We start from the raw sequence: 13,701 nt of genomic DNA, 5'->3' as shown, positions 1-13,701 counted from the left end.
AGAAAACGAAAAAAGAACAACACCCCTTATTATTTTTGTAGTATTGTACGACATCAGTAGACAAATTGATTAAAGATGTTCAATGGCTTCGAGCAATTACTTAACTATGTAGTGAACACTTATAAATGTGCAGTGTAAGAAATTAAGTGATATGCATTAGCACAGTACAGTACTGTATAAAGCATTTAAATTCTGTGACAAGCCAGTTGTGTAAATGCAGTGCATAAAATATAGCCAATTATGAGCTTTATATTAACAATATAGTATTGTTAAATTTATAATACTGTGTAGCAAACGTACTGTATTTGTTTACGACAGTCACTGTGGGAAAGTTTCAAGAGAAGTCTTGCTTCAACTTTAATGTATGGTAGGAGGAAAAAAGAAAACTGTTAAACATGACAGGCTATTATAAATACAAGCATATCGGTGTGTGTCACACAATACCAAGCATTGCAACAAATTGCAAAAAAAAAAGAAAATGTAAATCATGACACACCTGAGTCAGTATCCATATCCTTTTCTGTGTCAGTTTCATTTGTACCTGAGGAGTCTGTTGAGGAATTTATTTGTAACTGAATCAGATTATACATTCAACTAAACACTATTCTGATAAAATACAACTGATTTCTTTGGTTTCTTTTCTGGTAAAAATATTCATGGTGTGTAAAACTGAAAATACAAAACATATGCTGTACATGTATGGTTCATTCATAATAGGGCAGTTAAGGGAGGTACAGTGGCCCCTCGTTTTTCGTAATTAATCCGTTCCTGGAGCCGTTACTATAAACAAAATTTACGATTTGCGAATCAATTTTCCCCATAAGAAATAATGTAAATACAATTAATCCGTTCCTGACACCCAGAAGTATTAAAACAAAAAATTTTTTTACATGAAATATACATGTAGTACATAAACAATACAATGGGAAATGATGAATGAAACATTAACAGCATAACATTTACCTTTATTGGAGATTCTTCTTAGTGTATGGGAGACTGGAGGAGGAGAGAGACTGGATTGTTTACAGTTTGGAAGGGGAATCCCCTTCCAGCAACACCTCAGGTACCAATTGCTTCTCTGGGGTTGCTTCTCTTCTCTGTTTCTTAATGCCACTAGGACCACCTTGAGAGTCACTCTATTCCTGTCTCGCAAAGTAACTGTGGAGAGAGCTCTGTTTCTGGCGTCTCTTTAACACTTCCCTAAAATCCCCCAAGACTTTGTCAATGTTCATATTTCTCACCTTCTTTACCACAGGCTTGGCACTAGGAGCTTTCTTTGGAGCCATGGTAGCTTATTTAGTACTTGCAAGCACTAAAATGAGTGGAATATTATGAAATATTTCATAGGAGCACTTGAGGGGACCTTCACTCACTGGTAAACAATGCCAGACTGGCTGGGTAGGGAGGCCACCCCGGCTCACACCGTGCATACGCGTCCCGGACGAACTATTATTCGCGAGTCAACCTATGAAAAGCGAGTCCATGTTTATACAAAAATACCCCTATGATTGGCAAAATTTATGATTGCCGAGAACTACGAAAAGCGAGGGACCACTGTATTCCCTAATCATTCATTTTGGTATTCAAAATAAAGTAGGTCCCTGACTTACAATGTTCCGATTTGTGATATTCTGCACTTACAATCAGGACATTTTGAAACCAGTGTACGATTTATGGTTGGTGATCTACATTTATTGCAAATATTCAGTAGTTTTGATGACTTGACATGCTGTTGGAGTGTGAGCAAGGTAACATTTATGAAGGAGTCAGGGAAATCAGTGAGCCGAACTTGTTCAGGAGGTGGGAATTACAACGCTTGCACTCTAAAGGAGGGGTGGGGACGTTGCAGTTTGGCACGCCTTTGGCAAGACAGTCATGGAGTGAGTGATGGTGAAAGTGTTTCTTCTTTCTCAGGTCATCCTACCTCAGGGGAAGATGGTCAGTGTATTAAAAAAAAATCTTGTTGGATATACGTAGATTATTTGGTAAAGACTGATCAAGAACTATATATATAAAATAAAAGTTTGCTTTTAGAGCAATAGACATTTGTGTGTTGTATGTGGTCAGTGGGTGTGGCAGGGACTCAGCTTGCACTACCCGCCCTTCCTCCCAACCCAGGCACACAGTAACCTTCATCTCGCCATATGTCCAGGCACTTAAACCCTCACCCTAACAATAAGTGGTGTAGGAAGGAAAGTGGAGTGCATGGCATAATGATGATAATGATAATAGTTTTATTTCTTTGAACCTTACAAATAATGTAGATACATGGGTAGGTCTGAGAGCAATGTTTGGTGTGAATATAATGCAGAGAATTTGTACTTTGGAAATTAGGAGGAGGTGCAGGATTACCAACACTATTATCCAGAGGGCTGAGGAGGGGTTGATGAGGTGGTTTGGACATGCAGAGAGGATGGAAGGAAATAGAATGACTTAGAGAGTATATAAATCTGTAGTGGAGGGAAGGCTGGGTAGGGGTCAGCCTAGGAAAGGTTGGAGGGAGGGGGTAAAGGAGGTTTTGTGTGCGAGGGGCTTGGACTTCCAGCAAGCATGCGTGAGCATGTTAGATAGGAGCAAATGGAGATAAATGTTTTTTAGGACGTGACATGCTGTTGGAGTGTGGGAAGGGATTCAGGGGAAACCGGCAGGCTGAACTCGAGTCCTGAGGATGGGAAGTACAGTGTCTACACTCTGAAGGAGGGGGGTTTATGTTGCAGTTTTATAACTGTATTGTAAGCGTGCCTCTGGCAAGACAGTGATGGAGTGAATGATGAAAGTTTTTCTTTTTTGGGCCACCCTGCCTTGGTGGGAGATGGCTGATGTATTAATAAAAAATAAAATGGGTAAGTGCATGAGGGTGTGGTGTGGGGGCATGGTAAATTGTGGGTGGTAGTGTTAGGGTGGAGTATGATGTTGTAGTAGGGTGAAGCAAAGGAGTGGAATATGATGTGGGACTGGTATTCAATTGGATGGGGATGGGGGGGAATAGGAGATGGAGAGCAAATGTAGTGTTGTCAAATATGATGGGGGAGAAGGAAGGGTTGACACAAGAAAGGGAGGGAGGTAAAGCAACAATAAGGGAATGGGAGATATAGTTGGAGGTAAGGGAATGGGAAAGAAAAAATAGAGGGAGCAGGGTGAGGGACTCCTTTAAAAAGTAAATTTAATTGAATGCATATTACATCTGAGAAGCACATCATTGATTATAACAGGAGTATCTATGGAAAAATAGGTTCCAAATTCCAAACAAGCTACTTGTGAATTTTTTCAGAAATTAATAAACATCATAAATGGGGGACCTACTGTATACTAATCTTATAAATTAATTAAAAAAATGCCTCTTCACAGTTTTCTCTCTCTTTTTTTTTTCTCTTCTCCAGTCCCTCTATTTTCTTCATCTTTTGCCCTCTCTCTTTTCCACCCATTTCATGATTGCCTAACTGTCCAACTGCTACTACATAAATAACAGAATTGCATTGAATACATAGTACAGACTTGTTTATAAATGTTAAATTATGTATAATGAAATAAAAAATAATTAAAAAAATACAGCCTTGATTAAAAATAAAAAGTAAAAATTTGCCAAATATAATTGAAAACCCAGAAAACTGTGTTCATACCTACTTACAGCAACTTCAGTACACCTCTAGTACAATACATTAAATATATTTTAAATAAATTCACATTAAGTGATTAACTGATGAGATATATTTCCTCATATTCTTTGCAAATAATAAAATGTCTCAATGTTGCATTACCTTGTACATGAAACAAAAATATCATTTGGCACCTTGTGTTACCTCATTAGTGGACTGTTTCTAATTTTCAAGCTTGACTGGAGAGAAGGAAAATTTGATTAATTTGCAAGTGCGATTTTAATACACTGCAATCTATCTAGTGGTCTGAAATACCCAATTTTTTCTTAAAAAGCTAGCAGGTATTATCAATAATTTGAAAATTGAGCAGCAGTTCAAAAAGTGAGTGCCAGTTTTTTATAATAACTGGTGACTCAAAAAATGCTTATCATTTTACCTTACACAATAGATACTGTACTACTACTATACTGTATAAGACTCCTCAAATATTTGTCAGTGAGATGTATGTTATGACATTCTGATATTTTGTACATGGTGGGCTCTGTTAACCAACCATTACTCATAAAATTGGAAAAAGGAAATCTGTTTTATAAACACTTAACACCTGCATAGGTAGAAACTGAATAGTCATTTCCTTCAAAATAAAATAATAAATGCCTTATAGCTTCTTCAGATATATTACTGGAGGAATGACACAGTCTCCTGCCCACCCATATACGTATTGTGTGTCGTTAATGTTCTCTCTTACATTATAAATACTCCCACACTGTACAGTATTTTAATACAACAGTACTATACTGTATATGTAATATTTACTAAATATTGTTCAGAAAAATGTTATAGCTTCCTTGGAAAATGCATTGTGTACTGTGGTGGATGGTATATCCAGGGGCGGTATTCATTTGTAAAAGCTTGCAGTTTGAAAACGAGTCAGGCTCATGTACTGTACAGGAACAGTTAATTGTTTATAGCAAAACATAATATTGTGTGTGTTGCATATTAATGCTACAATTCACATATACTCTAACATCAAGAATGCCTTAATCCCTAAAATATGCATATTTAGAGTATGCTATGTTTATCCATTGTGAGATATAAAGCTCTTTATACACTGAGCAAAGTTGCTGATTATGATTAAGCATTACTTACAAACATCTTATGCAATCCTGAAAACAGTCACCAGAAAATGCAACTGGTGTCTTGAGAACTGTGTCTCTTGGTAATGTGAATGTCTTGATGTGACTTTAAATAAAGCATATCCCATTTCAGTGTGTCATTGAACAATAGTTTTGTAAATGACAAGGGAGACCTGCTATCCAAATCTTTATCTTGTTTGCTGACAAAGAATGAGGTCAAATGGAAATGTGAATAACAAGGTGTGTGTTTTCAACATCCCTGTGGAGATCTTAATGTCCATAACATGTTATAGGTTATAAAATTGGGAAAGAAAACAGATGGAGTACTCACCTGGTCAAAGGTTCAGATATGTTGCATAGAGCTAACTGTCTAGCCTAAAGGAGATTCTAACATGATACACAGTTCATGACAAAAGGCAGTAACAGCATGGCTGATCAGACCCTGATCCAGCAAGAGGCCTGGTCATGGACCAGGCTGCAGGGGCACTGACCCCTGGAACACCCTCCAGGTATAAATAGGCCTATTTACCAGTTGTTGTTCTTAGTGGTTCATTTAACTACACATTGGTAGAAACTCTTTGTGCTAAAAATCTTTGTTCTCACCAAGGTATGCATTTCTACCAATGTGTTCTCTTTCATTGATGAATTCTTATGCCAGTAAAATAAATGTAGCATGGGGAAACTGCTGTCAGTGATCTGCTCTAACTTTTATATGGAATACTTTGAAAGTAATACAGTGGAACCTTGACTTACGAGTGTCCCAGCATATGAGTTTTTGGAGATATGAGCCGTCCCTGGGTTGATTTTTTGCTCTGGGTTACAAGCCAGCTCCCCCTGCTTCCCCATCAATGTAAAACCTGGACACCTTGCTTGTTTATCTATGATTTCATGCTTTAATTCCATGGAAATCATCCTCTTTTTCCTCTCAGCATTGTCCTTTACACTTATTTTCTTAGGACCCATGCTTAGAAAAATGAAATTTGGCCAAATGACTGTCAAAAATGTAAGCAAAGCATGAGAGAACTGCTCCCACAGCAAGGTAAACAGTACGCTGAGTTGGCAGCATTCATTATTATAATAATAATAATAATTATTATTATTATTTGTTGTTATTATTACTGTTATTATTAGTGTGAGCAAAGTAACATTTATGAAGGGGTTCAGGGAAACCGGCAGGCCGGACTTGAGTCCTGGAGATGGGAAGTACAGTGCCTGCACTCTGAAGGAGGGGTGTTAATGTTGCAGTTTAAAAACTGTAGTGTAAAGCACCCTTCTGGCAAGACAGTGATGGAGTGAATGATGGTGAAAGTTTTTCTTTTTCGGGCCACCCTGCCTTGGTGGGAATCGGCCAGTGTGATAATAATAATAATAAAATATTATTACTATTATTAGTAGTAGTACAATAGGGCCCCACTTTACGGCGTTTCACTTTATGGCGTTCCACTAATACGGTCATTTCAAATTATGACCAAAACTTGCTATACGGCTCCCCCCACCTGACTTTCTAATACGGTCACCGCACCCAACCCGGTTTGCTTACATTCTCCGTGAGATCCGTAAGCACTAAGTCTCTCCATATTGTCTGGAAACTCCAAAATTTCAAGTGTTTTTAAAAGTTATTTCATATTTTATGTATACTCTGATAATTATACTTATGTATACCTGTACCTAAATAAACTTACATACTGTGCTGGCGTGCAGGTACACATTAAAATCAGTGTCTTATGTCTCGAGATGTCATATTAGTAATGATAATAATAATAATTACAAAGTCTCATTTAAATGTCATACATTATGTTAATATACACATTTTCATTAACCCTTTCAGGGTCCGTCCTATAGATCTACGGCTTTACGTTCAGGGTCCAAACTGTAGATCTACGCCATGAGCTCAGCTCACTCTGATAAACTGTGAATGGTAAATTTGGGCCTAGATATGAGAGAATACATCTATGTGGTATGTGTGCACCACATAAAACAAATCCTGCAGCACACTGTGTATAATGAGAGAGAAAAAACTGAGACCGTGATTTTTTATTAAAACAGCGATTTTGCAGTGTTTTTTCGTATGTTTTTTATAGTTGTATTTGCGATTTCTTGGTTTCATTTGATAGAATGGAAGACATATTACAGAAATAGAGATGATTTTGATTGGTTTTAGCGCGGGAAATGGCTTGGAACTGAGCTCAAAGTAGCGGAAATGTTAAATTTTTGCTGATGTTCAAGAGTAAACAAATGACCTCACAAGTCTAATACACGCCAGCTGGTGGGTCTAATATACATTCACAAATGTGGTGATGATATTTATACAATTATTACAATATTGCATAACAGTAAATCTTCTATTTTTTGGTGTGAATAAAAATTCATTATGTGAATAAAAAATCAAAATGGAATTTATTTGTAAAGACTCAAAACGTAACTAATGAACAGAGGAAATGTTAGTTTAGTGCCAGGAATACCTACATTGTTTATTCTGGACCCTATTTTGAAATTGGAATATTTTGAACTTTGTGTTAAATTGGCCAAATTACCAATTTCCAATCACTTTATTTTGTAGTTGAAACATTAACTTGGCGATTTCTTGTGCTCAATCGATAGAATACAAGTAATACTAGTGAAATAGCAAAGAATTTGGTTGACTGGAATAATGTAATTGGCCTAAAATGGGAGTCAAAGTTGGCAAAATCGCCGATTCATAAATATCGCTGACACATCAAAATTCACGAGAGCATAATTTCATCAATTTTCCATCAAATTTTGTACTTTTTGTTTTATTACCTTCACTAAAAGATTTTCTACCATTTCATAAGAAAAATTAACAAATTTTTTTTTTTTTAAATTCTTGGACACTGGGGCACCACTTCAGATTTTGGCCTTGGACCCTGAAAGGGTTAATCCATCTATGATATTTTTTCAAAATTATATAATAAACACGATGCATAACATATATGATAAATACACCCACAGTAGAATAAATAAACATAATTATGAGATGTGGTAGCGGACGACATGCACAAGTGACGCCATATTAGAAATACAGTGGACCCCCAACATTCGATGGCATCGACATTCGATAAATCCGACATTCGATGCATTTTAACGCAAAAATTTCGCTTCGACATTCGATGGAAAACCTGACATTTGATACGATTCGTACGAGACGTGTTCACGTGTGGCCTGAACTGCCCCGTGTGTGCCAGTGTTTACAAGCCAGCCAGTGTGCACGCATCTAAGGATACATTCGGTACATTCCATATTATCACTGTTTTTGGTGCTTGTTCCATTCTGTCAGGATGAAAATCACCCTGACACAGCTACTGCAAGCTGTGTTGGCAACCTGTACACTGACAATGTTGTGAACCACTTTAGGAAAGTCATAAAGGAACGAGAGGTACAGGCCTCTATGGACAGATATGTTGTGTGACAGAAGTCCAGTGACTCTCAAGCTGGTCTTAGTGGCATTAAAAGAAGAAGGGAAGTAACCCCGGAAAAAGACTTGATACCTCAAGTCCTAATGGAAGGGGATTCCCCTTCTAAACACTAACACCATCCACACTCTCCCCTCATCCCATCCCATCAATCATCACCTGGAGTTTACCTGGAGAGAGTTCCAGGGGTCAACGCCCCCGCGGCCCGGTCTATGACCAGGCCTCCTGGTGGATCAGAGCCTGATCAACCAGGCTGTTACTGCTGGCTGCACGCAAACCAACGTAGGAGCCACAGCCCGGCTGGTCAGACCTTCATTAACCCTTTGAGGGTCGACAGGCCCTCTCCGAAACTCGTTCTCAGGGTCGGCCAAATTTAAAAAAAAAAAAAAATTATTTTCTCTTATGAAAAGATAGAGAATCTTTTCCAGATCATAAAGACACCAAAAGTTTGAAATTTGATAGAAAACTTACGGAATTATGCTCTCGCAAAGTTAGCGGTCTCGGCGATGTTTACGCATCGGCGTTTTTGCCCACTTTGAGCCCCATTTTCGGCCAATTTCACTGTACTAGTCGACAAAAAACATGAATATTTCGCTAGAACTCCATTTTTTCTATCGAATGGATGCAAGAAACCACTCATTTATGAAATTCAACTATCCAGTACAGTGGTCAGAATTTAGCAATTTTGCCAATTTCACACAAATTTCAAAAGATGCCAATGTCGGAATAGGGTCCAGAATAAACAAGAAAGACATTCCTGACACTAAAATGACATTTCCTCTAGTCATTAGTCATGTCTCAAGTCCCCTCTTATACTCTTTTGCTTTCCACTTTGAATTTTTATTTTCACAAAAAATATAAGATTTACTGTTATGCAGACTACTGCATTAGTGTAAAAAATGGTATAAATATTATTGGTGCACTTGTGAAAGAATATTAGACTCACCAGTTGACGTGTATTGCACGCTTGGCACGATTTGTTTACTTTTGAAGTTTGGTAAAAATCAAACATTTCTGCTACTTTGAGCTCAATTTCAAGGCACCTTTCTTTGTAAAACCAGTCAAAATCATCTCAATTTCTGTAATATGTCTTCCATTCTATAAAATGAGACCAAGAAAACTAGAATACAACAATAAATACCATACGAAAATACACTGCAAATTCGCTGATTTATTCAAAAAAAATGGTCAAAGTTTTTTTTTTCTCATTATGCACTGTGTGCTGCAGGATTTTTTTTAGACTGTGCACACTGACCACATAGACCCATTCTTTCATATGAAGGCCTACCAGCTTTCTCCCACTAGATTTGAGGCCGCTAGAATTTATGAGTACTAGTACGTCAAAAACCCCTACGCGTAAAACGTACTAGTACGACGAAAACCCTCAAAGGCTTAAAGGTAAGTGTCAATTATTCAATTGTTATTAATCTATTGTTATTGTTGTTATTATAATTATTCTATTGCATTAATCTTAATATTTCACGTGGTAAATTTTTTTTTTTTTCATACTTTTGGGTGTCTTGCACGGATTAATTTGATTTCCGTTATTTCTTATAGGGAAAATTAATTCGACTTTCGATATTTTCGACATTCGATGAGCTCTAAGGAACGGATTAATATCGAATGTCAAGGGTCCACTGTAATAATAATAATAATAATAATAATAATCACCAAGTCTCATTAAATGTCGTATATTGCTTTAATATACACATTTTCATTAATCCATCCATGATATTTTTTTCAAAATTATATAATAAACATGTTACATAACATAAAAATGATAAATACACCCCACAATAGAATAAATAAACATAAATATGAGATGTCATAGCCAGATAACTTGTACAAGTGACGGCAAGAATAACATTTTCTCTAATCTAACATAAGAGAAAATGTGTTACTGGGGGTAACTGTAGAAAATTATTCCTTTCATATGTATGTTAGTAAGTTTATTCAGGTATACACAAATACAGTTACATAGATTATCATACATAACAGCATATGTGTAGAGAACCTAGGATAACCCAAAAAAGTCAGACAGTGACTTATTTCCACTGCCTTCACTCAGAGCATCATTTCTTCTCAAAATGATGTTACATGAGAATGGGAGTGTTCTTTATTATTTATTCTACTGTACCAATATAGACACAACTTGTACACAATGTAACCTGTAAACAAACCAAACGTGTACACTTTGTTTACAAAACTTACGTTCACCTACTTTGTTTACACAACTCTGCGCCTGTCCTCTCTCATGTACTCATTCTCTCTCTCTCTCTCTCTCTCTCTCATTTATTCATTTTATCTCATTTACTCACCTCTGACCCTACATTAAGACTACAAATATTTTAAGGTAAGTAATGAGTGAACTGTATATGCATTTTATCACTCTGGGATGCTTAAACATCACAGAATAGTATGTGTGGGTGGGGTGGCCTGGTATGGTAGCCCGGCTGACTACCATACGTACCACACTTGATTTCTTACAATAAATACTACTCATTTCGCCCTAGATTAAGACTACAAATATTTTAAGGTAAGTAATGAGTAAACTGTATATGCATTTTATTGCTCTGGGATGCTTAAATGTAATAGAATATTATGTGTAGGTGAGGTGGCCTGGTATGGTAGCCCTGCTGACTACCATATATACCACACTTGATTTCTTACAATAAATACTACTTGTCTCACCCTAGATTTAGACTATAAATATTTTAAGGTAAGTAATGATTGCACTATGTGTGTATTGTACCTTTTTATTGTTTTTATTGCTAATTTAATATATGTTAGTGTAAACTTATCTAGTATTTGTATGCATTTATAAGGGGGAAAAAAGGGTGTTTCACTTTACAGCGATTTCCGCTTTACGGCAGTTCCCTGGAACCTAACCTGCCATATAAATGGGGCCCTACTGTGTTATTATTATTATTATTATTAATTTAGGTAACTAGAGCACAGATCCAATTCCCTAGATCAAGAGCCCCTCACCAGTGTCAAGGTTCCTTGATGCTGGTGAGGGACTCATGATCTAAGGAATGGGATCTGTGTTCCAGTTACCTAAATTAATAATAATAATAGTAATAATAATAATAATAATTAGTATTTTTTTTTTTATTTTTTTTTATTAACACATCGGCCAATTCCCACCAAGGCAGGGTGGCCCGAAAAAGAAAAACCTTCGTCATCATTCACTCCATCACTGTCTTGCCAGAGGGGTGCTTTACACTACAGTTTATAAAACTGCAACATTATCACCCCTCCTTCAGAGTGTAGACACTGTACTTCCCATCTCCAGGACTCAAGTCCAGCCTACCAGTTTCCCTGAATCCCTTCATAAATATTACTTTGCTCACACTCCAACAGCACATCAAGTATTAAAAACCATTTGTCTCCATTCACTCCTATCAAATACGCTCATGCATGCTTGCTGGAAGTCCAAGCCCCTTGCACACAAAAGCTCCTTTACCCATTCCCTCCAACCCTTCCTAGGCCGACCCCTACCCCGCCTTCCCTCCACTACAGATTTATACACTTTCGAAGTCATTCTGTTTTGTTCCATTCTCTCTACATGTCCAAACCACCTCAACAACCCCTCCTCAGCCCTCTGGATAATAGTTTTGGTAATTCCACACCTTCTCTTAATTTCCAAACTACGAATTCTCTGCATTATATTCACACCACACATTGCCCTCAGTCATGACATCTCCACTGCCTCCAGCCTTCTCCTCGTTGCAACATTTATCACCCATGCTTCACACCCATACAAGAGTGTTAGTACAGCTATACTCTTATACATTCCCCTTTTTGCTTCCATGGACAAAGTTCTTTGTCTCCACAGACTCCAACATGCACCACCCACCCTTTTCCCCTCATCAATTCTGTGATTCACCTCATCCTTCATAGACCCATCTGCTGACACGTCCACTCCTATATATCTGAATACATTCACCTCCTCCATACTCTCTCCCTCCAATCTAATATCCAGTCTGTTGTCACCTAATCTTTTTGTTATCCTCGAAACCTTACTCTTTCCTATACAGTGGACCCCCGGTTAACGATATTTTTTCATTCCAGAAGTACGTTCAGGTGCCAGTACCGACCGAATTTGTTTCCATAAGGAATATTGTGAAGTAGATTAGTCCATTTCAGACCCCCAAACATACACGTACAAACGCACTTACATAATTGGTCGCATTGGGAGGTGATTGTTAAGCAGGGGTCCACTGTAACAGCCTGGTTGATCAGGCTCTGATCCACGAGGAGGCCTGGTCACAGAACGGGCCGCGGGGGCGTTGACCCCCAGAACTCTCTCCAGGTAAACTCTAGGTACCCTACCAAATTCATCCACCAACCTCTGCAACTTCTCTTCAGAATCTCCCAAAAGCACCATGTCATCAGCAAAGAGCAACTGTGACAACTCCCACTTTGTGTTTGATTCTCTATCTTTTAACTCCACACCTCTTGTCAAGACCCTAGCATTCACTTCTCTTACAACCCCATCTATAAATATATTGAACAACCACAGTGACATCACACATCCTTGTCAAAGGCCTACTTTTACTGGGAAATGATCTCCCTCTCTCCTACGTACTCTAACCTGAGCCTCACTATTCTTGTAAAAACTCTTCACTGCTTTCAGTAACCTACCTCCTATACCATACACCTGCAACATCTGCCACATTACCCCCCTATCCACCCTGTCATATGCCTTTTCTAAATCCATAAATGCCACAAAAACCTCTTTAGCCTTATCTAAATACTGTTCACCTGTATGTTTCACTGTAAACACTTGGTCTACACACCCCCTACCTTTCCTAAAGCCTCCTTGTCCATCTGCTATCCTACTCTCCGTCTTACTCTTAATTCTTTCAATAATAGCTCTACCATACACTTTACCAGGTATACTCAACAGATTTATTCCCCTATAATTTTTGCTCTCTCTTTTATTCCCTTTGCCATTATACAAAGGAACTATGCATGCTCTCTGCCAATCCCTAGGTACCTTACCCTCTTCCATACATTTATTAAATAATAGCACTAGTCATAAGTTGGCCTGTGATACTCCAATACTCAAACTATATATTGTGCCAAAACAAAAGCATTCACATTGCTAAACTCACAAACTAGTATTTAGTCACTTAGCCATAATACCAACTTACCTCAGTTTAATATGTTTATTATGCACCCCATACCCATCCTGTGGGCGGTAGTCAAAAGATTACAGAGGTATATAATGGGTCCAGGGACTGGGCCTCAAAGTTTTGATAGCTGAGCAAGTTACAGAGGTAATGAATTCACAATTTACAAAGGTAATGAACTCCAGGTAGGTCTAGTCACAATCATGACAAGTTACAAAGGTATTTACAGATTAGAGAGGTACATAATGGGTCCAGGGACCGGGCCCCAAAGTTTTGATGGCTGAACTAGGTACAAGGTAATGAACTCACAAGTTACAAAGGTAATGAATACTGTAAGAATGGTTACTTATGTTTATACATGGCTACAATCATGAACAAATTTTAGAGTAATGAGCAATTC

The 13,701-nt window shown here is 37.7% G+C and overlaps 1 protein-coding gene across 2 annotated transcripts in view; it reads right to left on the bottom strand.

Annotated features, from left to right (window-relative positions):
• Window positions 1–470: 470 nt before the first annotated feature.
• Window positions 471–13,701, bottom strand: part of LOC138854345 (fasciclin-1-like) — a 122,986-nt gene continuing 109,755 nt past the window's right edge. For both annotated transcript variants that reach the window (XM_070096947.1, XM_070096948.1), the window contains exon 6: window positions 471–550. In XM_070096947.1, the coding sequence (XP_069953048.1) occupies window positions 486–550 (65 nt within the window). In that variant the 3' untranslated portion in view covers window positions 471–485. The remainder of the gene's footprint in view (window positions 551–13,701) is intronic.

The sequence above is a fragment of the Cherax quadricarinatus genome, chromosome 4, assembly GCF_038502225.1.
Source record: "Cherax quadricarinatus isolate ZL_2023a chromosome 4, ASM3850222v1, whole genome shotgun sequence".
Taxonomy (NCBI): Eukaryota; Metazoa; Arthropoda; class Malacostraca; order Decapoda; family Parastacidae; genus Cherax; species Cherax quadricarinatus.
This window is presented reverse-complemented; position numbering and strand designations above follow the sequence as displayed.